The sequence below is a fragment of the Larimichthys crocea genome, chromosome XIII, assembly GCF_000972845.2.
Source record: "Larimichthys crocea isolate SSNF chromosome XIII, L_crocea_2.0, whole genome shotgun sequence".
In the NCBI taxonomy this organism is placed as follows: Eukaryota; Metazoa; Chordata; class Actinopteri; family Sciaenidae; genus Larimichthys; species Larimichthys crocea.
In genome coordinates, this window is record NC_040023.1 from 20208704 (window position 1) to 20223171 (window position 14468).

The following is a 14468-nucleotide window of genomic DNA, read 5'->3' on the forward strand; positions in this document are numbered from 1 at the left end:
TTCAAGACTTGTACAAAGACCTGCCTCAAAAACATTATGCATAACAGGTCATGGCTGTAATATAAACATACAGTATACACAGTGTAAGACATCTGCAACAACTTGATTAATACGTTGATGTTTTCTAATATCCCAAAAGAGAGAATCACAGGAATCGATCTAGCGTTTATATTTAAAGTGGGATTCTGGTGCTAGTTTTCCCCCAGTATTTAACCCTCTGTGGGCCAAGCAAGGCTTTCTCAATTGCTTTTGCAATCCTTGGCGACTGCTGCTTGAACGAAGATAAACTGATGGCGAGTCTGATCACCTACACACTATACATATATATAAGAGGGGCGTAGGAGGGCTTTGGTTACCTTTCCTTTCAGTATGATTGGACACAGCCCTGGCTGGGTGAGGGTGACAGTCACATTGAGATGACAGCATGGAGACAAACATGAAGAGGGACAGGGTGAAAGGCACTCCACCTTTCAAGGCCATCTGCAGACAGAAAAAAAACATCAGATTATAAATCTGACAGTCACATGGATTATCAGGTGCTTAATTAAGCTCAATCACTTCAATGGTAATCTGTTTTTTAAAGGGGCTATAGTCGATTATAGATTATCCAGAGTAGGTTAAAACGAAAGTATCTGTTGACAAAGACTTCATACTGAGTAGCACTACAGACGTGCCTGGTAGTGGCATTAAAATGAGTTAGTTTTGGACACTATAAGAAAATGTTAGAGAGTAAAGTGAGCTGACATCACAGCTTTTACTTTCAGTTCAGGACAGACACTGGCTGAGCTGGTCTGTTTGGATACTACTCCACCGTGACAACAAATCAAATCAAATTCACTGGGCTTTATATCAACAACCAATCGTCAAACCAAAGATTTTCTAAAACTATCACCCTGCTCTGGATAAACTAGACAACGTCAGACAGACTTCAACAGGCGGACAGAGGACGCAGAGACACGTTTCTACAGCGACGCTGAGACCTAACACTTGAATTAAAACCTCCATACAATAACACAAATGCAAACCTTTGAGGCCAGGTTAGGCGTCTTTGTTTTCGTTGATGTTACAACACTTTGTACAGGTTACAAGACGTGAATACCGGGCTGTAATAAAAACACGATTTCCGTCTTCCGGTTCGACTGTTTCACAATAAAAGCGGCATCTCTCTACACATATCTAGCAGTAAATAAAGTAAAACACTTCTATTCCAACATAAACAAATATATTCATGAAAAGAAAGCAACTGTACACTAATTTATCTATTCAACAATTCAATATGTAACTACAAATACTTTATATGGTATGACTGCTAATCAGTTTATTGAAATTACCCACAAAGAAAGCACAAATGATTGTATGCATTTAAGCAAAACACACAAAGATTCACGCCCAGGCAGTTTAAAGAACAGATCATTAGAATTAGACTGGTTTTAGGATTAGCATTATTCTTTACACCTGATACTATGTTCAACAGTTAATTAGAGATAGATAATTGAATTCAAATGCAGATCAAATTAAATATAAAGTTCCAAATGCAATTTCAGGATAAATCGAGTGTTAGCACTCTCAAAATGTGTATCGTTCCACAACATTTCTAAAAGTATGCCATGCCCTAGTTAGTAGAGTTACTAATCTGTGAAGATGACATTTTCAACAGGGTTCAGTATGAATTAATTTGCTTTTGAACAACATGGAGCTGGGAAGTAGGGATGTAGTAGGGGGCTGCAGCACCCCCTAAAATCTAACATGATTAAAACCATCAGTTAAGCTGATGACCTTCTCTTATGTATTTATTTATTCTTTTACTGGGATGTACACTAGTATTGGTGGTAGAAAATTGACTAGAGTGCATAAGTAACTGCAATTACTGACATGTATAGTGACATTCACTATTGGCCATTAGTACAACATGATGTGTGTGGTTTGGTTATAGGTCTAAGTAATTAAATATATCTAATAACTGTCCTCGATTTACAAGTTACAGCTGTTGAACAATGTAAATGTATCAAAGAAAGGGGGCAGCTTTATTACACATAGGGAAGTAAAGTAAATAAGTAAGTGAGGCTGCAGAGACAGATACCTCTTTTCAGAGAAACAACACACCATCCACCCATTTTCTGTAAATGTTTGTCCTTATCAAGATCACTGGGGGGCTGGAGCCAATCCTAGCTGGCAGTGGGCGGGAGGCGGAGTACACCCTGGACAAGTCCCAACACAACTTTATGTATGATGAAATATATTGTTGACACTATTAAATTGTAGAAATTAACTTCCTAGCAACGCTGGCTGCTGGTATCCTCACATAATGGGGCATTTTTATATAATCTTCTTCTTTTTGTTTCCATATCTCCTTGTCAGCAATTTTACTTGCCAAAAAGATGTCCATTGCTTGGAATGTAGCGTGTCCACAGCATATAAAACATAACACTTCTCTGCCCACATCCCAATCTGCGGTTTTCATCCCCCATCCATCTCCACCACTAATCTTCTTTGTTTCTCTGCAGTCATTGGCATTCACTGTAAATGACCCACCCTGTGGGAAGAAGGGTAAGATTGTAGAAGACGTAACGTTATTTGTTACTGTATTTATAAAATACGACAAAACAGGAGTTCAACTTCTGTTTACTTTCAGCCACTTGCTTTTTACGTAAAATAAGACATTCAGCATCTTCCTGCATTTCACCAGCCATTTGTGTTTTCGTTTCTGCATCAGATTTCGGAAAACATCTGACCATTTGGCTCCATTCACATGCTGCTGGCTTGGTTTAACACAGTGGTTAAAAAAACTTTTTTTTTCTTTCTGGCAGCTACATTTAGGAGGATGTTTCTTGCAGCTGGGAGGAAATGTTTTTCTATGCTACTGTGTGAGAGCACAGTGAAAGAAAAGCTACAACTCAAAGTGCCTTTACCTGCAGCTGACCTTTCAACATGGGCACTTTTAGCACGTCATGACCAATAGGTCATTACCTATATAATAAGTTTGCTGTTTTTCACACAGTGAGTACACTAACAACAAAACACAAGTTTATGACAACATAGAGGCTCCAAAATATTGCATGGAAAAATAAAATCACTGCCTCAAAGGCCAGGAAGTACAAAGTTTGTCTGTCAAAGAAAGGAGGGATGAAAGGGGAAAATGTAAATAAGAGGACAATGTGTACGATCACATCTCTCTTATTGTGCTGTGGATGTTTGTGTATGATACTAAAAAAGAAATGTATGCTATTATATTCAGACCCAACTGAAGTAAAAGAAAGACAAAGAGCCAGTATTGCATTAAAGCCACATCTTTATTCAGTAGTGAACCTCATGAGATACACCATTTCAGCAACATAGCTCTCTATTGGCCACCTCTGCTTATGTCACTATTTTCTAGATTTTTGGTTGGTCCCCTCCATTTTGTAGGTGTTAATTTGTTAAAATCAAGGCTTCAGTGAATTCATATTCAATTTCGATTAAAATGAAAATTAAAGCTGCTATATATTTACAAAGAACTTATCCTACTATAATCATTTATTAATGTATTCATATGAAAAAAAGTATTTCAAAAAAGCTAGACAACTGATAATGAAATTGAAACTGAATTGAACCAAGGCTTGTCAAATACACTAAAAACATAAATATAAAACAAACTGAGCAGTAGGCACAAAGAGGCTTTGACCATGTGTAAATACTGTACAATACCAATTTACTGACATATTACCTGGATTATGGTCTAAACAAGTATAAATTAATACACATAAATTATAGTATCATCAACATACTGTATAAACATTATAGAAATCCTAGAAGAGAAAGGTTATTGCGTGTCAGCACCTGTTGGATTGCCAGCAAGTGCTAACCTGTTGTCTTAACCCTATGGGTATGGTTTATGTCAGACATTTCTGTTGTCTATATCAACAGAAATGTAAAGAGTTTCTCCCAAAACTATTCTGTTCTCGAAGGTCAAAGCATGACACCTATCTTGTAAATTAATGCATAAAATGTATTGTGAGGCACTGAGGATTCAAGTGACAAATTTCATGTTTTAACAGTAAGTCACAGTGGGTTAGTGAAAAGGTCGCCCTGTTTATTCCAGCCATAATGAATAGGTAGTTTGCATTTGCATTTAGACAAAATAGAATAGCTTTAAAATAGTAATTTCTAATATGGCAAAGGAATTATTTCATGTAAACACTATTAAGTAGCCTCAATTAAAAGACAAAAAAAACTTAGCCTCACACACATCAACTGTGAATCAAAATGTCAATAGACACAGAAACTGCCGCTGATAACAGCAGTGACTTCTGACACAGGATATACTAGAAACAAACAAAAACTGACATTACAATCCGATAAAGAATTGCCTATATCAATTTAATATTCGTTATTAAACTCAAATTCAATACTCAAAGAGCAACTGAAAAAAAAAAACATTGTGAAACCTATTTCACTGAGAATGTGTGGGTGTATGGGGGCAGGTCTAGTCCTCTAGTTCAACTACTTCTCTGTATGTATCAACCAGTGATCCCAGTCATCTTGATCACCAAAGCTGATTGAAAAAAAAAATGTAATTGACCTTTTGATAAAGACTATAAGGTCACCAAGTCATTTACACCATTTTAATAAGAGGCTGATGTGAAAAGTATTGTTCTTTGACACATATTAAGCAGTAGGCAGCTAGTGACTATATATAGGGGGGAAAAAGTATATATATATTTTATTTGACAGGTGGTATACAAGTAATAATACTGTGCTACCAAAAAAGAATCTGACCCCATTGTCATTGCTGTTGACTGTCTCCTAAAAGTCTCTAAACATGTCCACTGCTTCTTTGGTTGGCTGGTTGAGGTAAAGAAAGATAAGAAGAAACCGGCAGTGGCACTGTAACTACTTGAAATTAAGAACAAATTCCTGATTTGGGATAATCCAGTTAGTTACGTTGAGAGTTAAACAAAGATGTCTATAATTTTAACTCTCCAAGTCCGGACACTGTATGTTGTAAGAAAAACACTAAATGCCATCACTGTCCCTTTAAGTTCAAACCTGCTATTGTAGCTGTAAAGAGTTGACAGTCTGAAAGGAATGTTCTTTGGCTGTCGTCAGATAACGTTGGTCACCTCTACGGTTTCTGAATTATAGTCGTTAGCCTTGGCTCTACCTTTGCAATCCTGTCCGCACAATGCTGCGCTCAGTCACCAAATAAAATCTGAGAAAACCCTGAAAATATTACTAATGTTGGACAGATGCAAGGTTGAGGGACTTTTACTGTCTACTGAATGAATAGAATGATAAAAGGACTGAAATCCCATTTTAAAAATGGCTTATGGAAATATAATCTCTAAACATCAAAACACATTGTAAAAGCTACTAAAAGTAATTCTCCCAAAAAGACAAATAAAGCACATTTATATTTGGTCAGCTCTATAAGTGTCAAATATCTATGAAAAAACAACAAAAATGTACCTGCAGAGTAACAATCTCTCATAACAATACTGGACAGCATATTGAAAAAATCATATTCATTTCTCATAACAACAAAAAAATGTTCAATTCAGCAAACAAAGCATACAGAAAATGAAATGTAACAATGAAAAATGTCAACAAATTTGACCTCAAACAAAGGCAAAGGGTTTTAATTTTTGTAGGCCTTTCGTAATACTAGTCCCATATGTGGTACTGTTTCTATTAACAGCATTCAAGATGCATTAAGGCTAATTATACGTTTTTGTGAACTTTCTCGACACTGATAAGATAAGCTGCGACAGTTCAGGCAGTAGTTCTGCTAAACGGGACGATCGATTGGTCTGTATTGCAGAACAAAGACCTGCCCAGAGTAGTTCAGCTTGGAAGTAATGTGGGTCTAAAGGCAGTGTTGTCAATACTCTGAAGTTGACTAGTTCCGTCTCATTGTGACAGTCTAGACATGATTCCTTTCTTAAAATTTAGGATGTGAATTTAATGTCTAACTCCCTTCCTAGAGTGGAATGATAGGAATGTATTTTAATAGTCCTATTTGTTCTCTACTGACCTCCTCTTCACAAACAACACATATAGAGATGTAAATGGATAACAGAAGGTAGGAAAGGATGAAAGAAAAAAAAAGGAGCACTGCAGAAACACAGAGATGTCTGACTTCAAACTTCAAACTCAAAGAGAAATCATCTTAGTTGTTTATGGATCCCATCCATTCTCAGTCCTGATTGGGGAGGAGACAGATTCCATTTAAAGCCCCTATAGGTTTGTTCAGGCGTAGAACTCCTTGGTGGGCGCTTTGTGATAGGTTGTTGTGGAAAGTTTGGTGTCTCCCAGGTCATAGCTACCTTCGTCCTTCTTCTTCATACGGTAGGCGAGGAGAAGGAGGAGGAAAACAGCACAGAGGAATCCAACCACTCCACATGCTATCACCGCTAAAAGGCATAAAGAAAGATTAAAATATATATCACACACTTGCTGCAAATCTTTCAGAATATTTGGCTCTAAACTGTCAAGTCAACTAGACTTTTTAGCAATACACTTAGTTTAATAAGTCTACTACAAACTGTAACCAATAAAAATCTTAATACAGCTTTAACATGGCATCAACAGAAATTTAAAAAATGCCCTATGCCACAAAAACCTATATCTATCTTCAGATGCTTTTAGGGATAAAAATGAATAATCCCACTAAACTAGAAATGTGTAAACAATAAAAATATAGTAAAGCCTAATAGATATCTGTGATTACCTGCCAGCACTTCCGTCCTCTCCCACAGATTCTCAGAGGTCACCTCTTCGGGAGAGTCCACGTCATATATCCTGACGCCATTTCCCGCCATAATTCCATTTTCGAATTCTACAATCTGGACATCTTCAATGTCCTTGGGTGTTGAGACGTCCCACCTATCCAGACTGTTGTCCTCCTCTGTATCTTTGGTTACACTGAATTTGCTTGCAGTAGTTTCAGTGGGAGGCATGCTGGTGGAGCTGGTACTCTCTGTGAAGAAGTCAGCTGTTGGTCCAACATCTACGACCTGGAAGAAAAGATGTATTAGTTGAGCTTGAGTTGATTTTCAAACTCAGTGATAAATATTTGTATAAAGGGAAATGCAGTATTCAACCTTCTTATCCCCTTCAGGGAATATGAATGTAGTTTTCTTGGTGTCCTTCATTGTGGTTGGTGTATCCTGGCTTTCTGCTGCTGTGGTTGGTGGTTCATGAGGAGAGTTTGCTGTTGGCTGTGGCTGACTTGGAACCATTTCTTTGGAGACTGTGGTCCTGGAGAAGTTAAGGAACCTCATGAGTCTCTCCTCTTCATCCGTCAAGTGGGTGAAAACTGAGATGGAGGAAATAATCACAGCAAATTCAAAAACAGATTTCGGATATTCCTTTCAACCTAACACCATCACTGAGTCATTGCTGTCTAAAGAAAATCGTTCCTATTTTGGTGATTTTAACTTAAATAAATAGCTAAGTGTTACTTGGATGGATGCCACTCAGTAAGATAAATAAAATATTTTAAAAACAGTACAGTAGTTTATCAAAAAAAAAACTAATCACATAGCTAAAACAGAGCGAGTTTCTTCAGCTGGAGGAAGAATGTGCTCCAAGCAGTTGCTTTAACATGCAGGAGGAATGCAATCTTTGACTTTTATAACTTACAGGAATTTATCAAACCACATTTTAGTTTACATTGTGGTGAATGCACTGAATGTTGTGAATGAACTGAACACTTTAGTGCATTATTCTGTTCATTATACTGTTGGCATACAGGTGAATCACTGGTAATAAAGGCAAAGAGTAATCCGACATCTGTGATCCTGCAATAAAACCTCACCTTAATTCCACATCACCTCAGGACAAACATCTGGCACATTGTGAGTTAGTGCTTCTGTGTCAGCATGTGCGTCTACAGTATGTGGATTGCTCATTTGTCTGAAATGTGAAATTGACTAGATAGAAAGGGTAGGAAACACACCCTGGGCTGAGGTTTACAAAATGTTCTAAACTGTTCTGTAAACTGTGCATTTTCTAAAACTGCTAAAACAAATAAATTGCAATCAAAATTATTTACATTAATCTGTTAAAAAAAATAACAACGCAATGCTATTACAAAACAAAGACAGGGGTCTCCTTACTGTAGTCTCCAGATCCAGAGCCTCCAGAACCGTCAATTTCACGATCTTCATCATCTATAGGGAGGTCACCTGATGTTTGACCCTCTAGGTACATATCATCTGTCGTGGAGTGGGGTGACTGGGAGGACACAAAGAGCTGGAAGAAAGAAAAAAAATGACAGACATTATTATTCAAGTAGAAGAGAAATACTAACAATGACCTGAAAAGGAGACACATTCCTTCTACTAATTGAAAACATATGTACGTCTCTACAGGTTTGGAGTAAGACAATACTTCTCACAACCACTGACCTATGCTGGCCAAATATGCCAGAATGTTCACTGCTGTCTCTGATTTTAACCACAGTGTGTACTGCATCCATATTGTAGCACATACAATAGAGGGACACTGCTTCCTCGTTCATTTCATGTGCTGTTGCAGTAATTTCTGATGCTTCGCAGAACCAGACAGCCGAGATCTAAGTGTGTTTATGAGGAGGCGGGAGAGAAAGAGCAGCTTCAAAGACAAGTGGTCAGACACGGGCAAGAAAAAAGAAACAGTTTCACATTAAGATTGTAGCTCAGGAAAACCTCCCACTAACTCAAACGCTATGCAGGGAGTGTGATGAAAACCAAAAAACCCCACTTGTCTCATCATCTGGAGCTTAGTCTGACAAAAAGCCAAAGAGATGAGGTACTTAAGCAGATGACGTTATCCATTAGTTTGTCTCTATGTCTGAGGCAAAATAAAACTATGGCTATGACAATGTGAAAAACAGCTTAAGATGACTAGAAAAAACACATAAATCAAAGAAAGCAACCTGATAATGAGTCTGAAATTCAAAAAGGGAGGAAAGGCTCAGCAGATGTTGGTATTAAGACAACGAGACACACATATAGACGCGGATGAATATGGCCCATTGAGACTAGAGGTATGTCTGGTATGTATACTATGCTTCCACTAACACAGGTGCTGAGAGAGGGAGAAAGGAGAGAGCTGGGAGAAAGAAAGGGAAGGAGAGAGCCAGGGACAGTACTGTATGTTTCCCGTAAAACAGGTGCTGGTGACATCGAGGACGGTGCGTGAGGAGGAGCACTGCAGGAACTTTTACTGCAATAAATATTCACACTTTCGGGAAGTAAAGGTATAAATCAGTTCTTAAAGTGCGAGTCTTCTCTATGCTATTCTTTCATTTGGGACTAAAGCTTTGTCATTTAGGCAAGAATATAATGAAAGGGCAGCAAACAAAACCCAACAAGTCACGTTGATGGTAACTGCTCGGCAGAATGGGACTCTAATACAAAAACAGAAGTGATACAGATCTAAAACTAGAACTGCAATCAAACACACTTAATCTAAATTTCACTTCATTCTGTATAGACCAGAGAACAACATGTATATCTATTTTTGGTATCAATAAACTACTGTAGATCAAGGCTCAAAACAAACTTTATGACTCAATTTCCGTTGTGACTTCTGAGACAAGTGATTTTGATTGAGTCTAACTGAGATGTGAAAAGAGAAAGCCTATTCTGAGACAAACCAGATGTTGTGTTCACATTGTGGTGAAACAGGCCAAAGAGAAAAACCATTAACATCCATTTTAAATCAAAAGACAGCAGAGTCTCATAATGCCAGGCCTGACTAAAATAGCAGAAGGGGCTCTCACATTCCTGCTGTCTTTAACCAGGGATTACAAAAGCAGATGCTGCGCTTGTCAGAATGAAACACACAGAGACACTCACAAAAAAAAAAACTGGAACTGCTACAGGCACACGAATGTGATGCTCATAATGTCTTCTCTGTATGTTTTGTTAATACACTGTCCAAATGTTTTTGAGTGGATTACCAAAGAGAGAGAGGGAGAGAGACAGCCAAGAGGTTACTCTCTACAGGTCTGGTGTCTTTAATAGCTTTCAAAGAGGGCAGCTCATGCTGGTGTCTGATGGGAGTGCTCCAGGGAAGGAGGCACACAATGTGCATACTGGAAAATGAGATGGATTCCCTTTTAAGGCCACAACAACTAATCCTACGGTGACCTCGGGTCCGTTGAATTCATGCATTGTCAAATACACCACCTGTGCTTCAAACAAAATCACTTGCATACACAGTAAGACATGCTCTCTCTATTATTAAGAATAAATTATAATATCAATAAACAGGACCATAAAACAGATGTATGTACAATCCCGACTAAATCACATATAGATTCCATGATGCTATAAGGACACTGATGACAGCTTAGCCCTATTGTGATATGAGCAGGCCCAGAGTGGCTGCTTTTTAAGAAAAATTTATGTATTGATTTTTTTTGTCGTTTAGTTAATAAGAAGTCAGTAAATAGTGTGAAAGGCTCATCACAAATTCCAAGCTTGAGGAGATTTGTTTTCAAATTTCTTGTTATGCCTGACTAACAGTCCAGAACTCAATCACTTTCACTTCATGATGACATGACAACAGACCTGAGAAGCTGGAACCAAAGGAAGTTTGGCTAATTGTTTTTACTGTACAGAAAATGTAACATACAAAATGAAACACAAGGGCAAAATAAAAGCAGCTATCATATTGTGTCCGTCCCCTTTGCCGGGAAGAAGTGGGGATGCCTTGAGGTTTGCAGAAAGACTCGAGTGAGCAACTCAGAGGTTACACACATCTGGAAAACATACATATGTACATAGCTCTCACACATACACACAGACCGTATATAACCATCTGGTATCCTGGTGCTTTGTCAAACTAAAGACATTTCACTGGAAACAGCCAAGTCACAGCGATAGAACACCACAGAAATGCAATAGAGAGGCTGTATTTGAGTGTTATGCAACCTTGTAAATCGACAGATCTATATTTTTTGTGTCTGCAGGATTTAGAGTTATTACAGTGAAATATTTCCCCAATGATCTGGACGTCAATAATGAGAGAGCAGTCGCGCAAAGAGTGAGGTTGTGCAACAGCCAAAAGTACACAGCAGAGCTGTCATCACCATCGGGAGAGAGGCAGCACACAATGCTGTGTTCGAGGGGGTGTATGTTTGACCAGGGCTACGAGTCATAAAATGTCTCACCCCTCAATGTCAAATATGTCTGCTTAGTTGTTTAAAGGTAGTTATGGTCTCTGAGGCTTCACAAAAAGCAAAATGTTTTGTAAACTACAAGGACACTCTAAGAGCTTACACCCCTACCAAGTCTAATGGTCCAGTCCTCTGTGATATGTATCTACAAGCACAGCCACACTATATATATGTCAATGTTAGGGAAAATAAAAAAAAATTATTTGTGTATCCGCCCTGTGATTTGGATCCACTCCATAATTTAATGGGTTCTTCTTTGGCTCACGCTACACCACCCCACAGCAGTGTTAGGAAAACCAGCCCCGTAGTTTTTCCGCTGACAAACAAACAGAACAGAAAAGAGGAGGTAATCAAAGAAACAGGAGACAGTTCAGGGTGAATATCACATTTTTGTTACAGCTCTGTAGGTCTGGAAAGAGTTTAATAGGTATAGAAAGACATGGGTATAATATTTTTTCCAAATTCCTCAGTGTGATACTACTTTTTGTCGCACATTCGGTTATTTGAATCTGCTGGCCCCAAACTAAAAGGTCCTATTCCACACCTAGTCCATTTGGCAAAAGCGTTTAATCAGTTAAGAGGCGTAAATATTTTAAGGTCTGTGGTGAAGTAAAGAGCAGTATATGGTAGAGTCCCCTCACCACCAATATGAGGTGAAAACCTCACTGGTATTTCCCCACTGTAAAAAACACTGCTCACTTCTGGTTTTACAACACATTCAGGTCTAGCTGTACATATTTTAACTTGGTGTGAAAATCCCTTAAGGACATACCAAAATTGAAAGTCAGACAGACAACCAGCCAACAAAAAATGTCACAGAAACAGTCAGGCGGCCTCTGTCAGACAGTCTTACCATATATAAAACTATAAAGTGACTAATATGCTGTGACTAATACGCACAACTTATCAAGTGAGGGCACATGAAACTTGTATACCACTTCACAACAGCGGGGGATGTTAACCTTTTTTATATTCATGGTTTATCATTTAATCATTTAAGCCAGTTTATTCTGGTCCTCCTGTTATCTGTGTGTTTCGGTGATCTGTTACAGAATCAATGTGAGGATAATGATTAAAAGTGATAATAGCAGGTGTCAGCCTCTTCACTCTTCCGCCTGCCTACTCTGGAAAACTATGCATATCCCATACAGATATATGCCTGTCCGGACAAGCCCAGTGGGACTCACTGTGAGTCATCCATCCACAAAATGACACCACAACCGGCTCACAAAGTGTCACGGGCAGAAAGGCTGTTTCAACATTCATCTCTCAGATGTGAGCAACATCACTGACTGACTAACCAGTAATTCTACAGCCGCACTCGAGAGAAAGAGACAGTTTGAATATACGCCGTAACCCATCACGCCCAGCAATTTAGGACTGGAGTCTGTGTATTAGTGGCATGAAGTAAAGGGGAATCAATCATCATGTGCAGAGCAGTATGATACACATTGGATGATGATGAAAGTACAGTTTAAGCAGTTAAAAAAGTAGTTTTTCAGTAATCATATTATTTTATAATACATAATGTGAGAGGTGGGAAAGAAACATGACATTAAGCTATATTTATTTCTTCTTTGTCTCCACAACTCTTTCAATATTTAGTCAGTGTTTACTGCACTGTCAGTCCCCACAACACATATCCAGCAGGGCAGTCTCAGGTTTCGGCTCTCGCTCTCTTTCATAATACACAGTCCATAAATCAGGAATGTCATGCATTCTGGAGAGGTGGCGAAGTTCCCTGGGCCTAGCTTTTGGGACTTTACAGTCAATAAATCATGCAACCGGGATACTTGTGACAATGTACAAAGCTTTGCTTGAGCCTGTCATTTCCAGGTGTTTTCCAGATTTATAATAGACGCTAACACACGCACACACACACACACACACAAGGAGAGGAAGGGAAATACAGGATACAGACAGATTTGTCTAGTGTGTGATTTATGAAGTCAGGCAAAAGGACGTTGTCATTCTTAGCTTAGTTTTATTATTCATTCATATTTTCTGAGACAGAACTTCATTCATTTGCAACTTATGACATTTTAAAACTTGACCCAAAATGTGCGTGGGTGAGAAATGCAGCTCAGGTCTGGAGGTTTGGGTTTAAATGTCAAAGCTGTGTGCTACAGGCTGAACAGACTTTGGCCCTGTGTGAACTTGACACCAAGTGGACGCCTGAACTTGGCTTGAATACACAGTCTATGTGCGAATATCAGTAAATCAGCACAATAACTTATCGCTTGTGTAAGTACTCTCGGTTCCTGGAAGATAACATTAGGTTAAGCTTTTAATAAAAAGCAGAAACAGCACAGGCTTTACATATAAAAACCGTTCATGTGGACAAATTAAGGAACCAAATCAGGACCCTGGCCGAGCTAACGCGGTGTAACATTAAATATATGACGTTTAAAACACTTCCCATTGATTTTATATGGGTGGGAAATACAAACTGGGAGAACTGGTACTTAAATAGAACGAGTTCTCAGTTAACCTTAGTTCATCTTAACGCCTAACTGGTGCCTATTTTTACAAGATAAAACAAAGAAACAAAGTCAACATTATCGAGTCAAATAACAAACAGGCTTTAAAGGACGTTAGTTATTCGATATTTTACTTAAAACCTCAAGTAAAAGCTACTTACTTTGTCACTGATAAACCCAGTCGCCAGCCCGACGAGGAACAACAACCTCAGACTCCACATCTTTAACTTCCCAAACAGAAACGGCAGTCGGAAGGAAAAATATAAATATATATTGGAGGAAATAGACTCAAAAGCAAATTAATGTCGTCCCGCTTATTCCTCGACACGTTTTTTATCTGAGGTGCTCGTCTTTCGCTTTGTTAAATCTCAGCACTTCGGCTCCTGGACGCGTTGTGGCAGCGATGTGGAGTTTCTCTGGAAAAGTTGTTTGGACTGGCAGTGCAGCGTGGCTCCGCGGTGACGTCAGCGCGGCGTGACGCTCGTTGAGGAAGGTACATGACTGGGGGCGTTTCTATGGATACGCACACACCGGGAGAGCTGTGTGAATGGAAACAGAAAATTACTATGTTTGAGGAATGTGAAGGAGGGGACAGGACATTATTTAATGGATGGAAACATTAATCAAAAAATCATTTACTCAAATAATAGCGTAGGTGAACTGAGGCTGTTGTTTGGGCTGCCTTAAAAGCAGCTACTTACCTTTACCTGCCTATTATTGTAGGTTGGTGAGTAAACAGGGAATGCCGATCAAGCGTTGCACGTCATGATGATGTAAACTGTATGAAAAGTCAACCCCAAAATGACTGATTCTGTAAATAAATACAACAACAACAACAATAA

General features: G+C 38.6%; 2 protein-coding genes across 3 annotated transcripts in view; both read right to left on the bottom strand.

The window, feature by feature from the left end:
* LOC104937839 (carboxypeptidase Q) overlaps window positions 1-1144 on the bottom strand; it is a 12202-nt gene extending 11058 nt beyond the window's left edge. The window contains exons 1-2 of the mRNA XM_010754156.3: window positions 1026-1144; window positions 357-480 (exon numbers count right to left, since the gene is read on the bottom strand). Coding sequence (XP_010752458.3) covers window positions 357-480 — 124 coding nt within the window. The 5' untranslated portion in view covers window positions 1026-1144. The remainder of the gene's footprint in view (window positions 1-356; window positions 481-1025) is intronic.
* A 2127-nt stretch (window positions 1145-3271) lies between these two features.
* On the bottom strand, window positions 3272-14061 carry LOC104937829 (syndecan-2). Of its 2 annotated transcripts, XR_002042962.2 has the most exons (6): window positions 13788-14061; window positions 8097-8232; window positions 7080-7294; window positions 6707-6992; window positions 4276-6389; window positions 3272-4210 (listed from the first exon to the last, which is right to left on the bottom strand). XR_002042962.2 is itself a non-coding variant. In XM_010754144.3 (5 exons), exons 1-5 carry the CDS (start codon window positions 13845-13847, stop codon window positions 6226-6228), a joined length of 861 nt encoding a protein of 286 aa, XP_010752446.2. In that variant the 5' UTR covers window positions 13848-14061; the 3' UTR covers window positions 3272-6225. The 2 variants fall into 2 exon arrangements, 1 of the variants encoding a protein (XP_010752446.2); XM_010754144.3 differs by having other exon boundaries at window positions 3272-6389.
* Between the last annotated feature and the right edge of the window lie 407 nt (window positions 14062-14468).

Coding starts and splice junctions, on each gene's coding strand:
- LOC104937829 (XM_010754144.3), bottom strand. CDS start 13,847: ATGTGGAGTCTGAGGTTGTTGTTCCTCGTCGGGCTGGCGACTGGGTTT. Junction 7,295..8,096: donor CTCTGGATCTGGAGACTACA/GTAAGGAGACCC, acceptor CCTCCATCTCAG/TTTTCACCCACTTGACGGAT. Junction 6,390..6,706: donor GAGGACGGAAGTGCTGGCAG/GTAATCACAGAT, acceptor TATGCCTTTTAG/CGGTGATAGCATGTGGAGTG.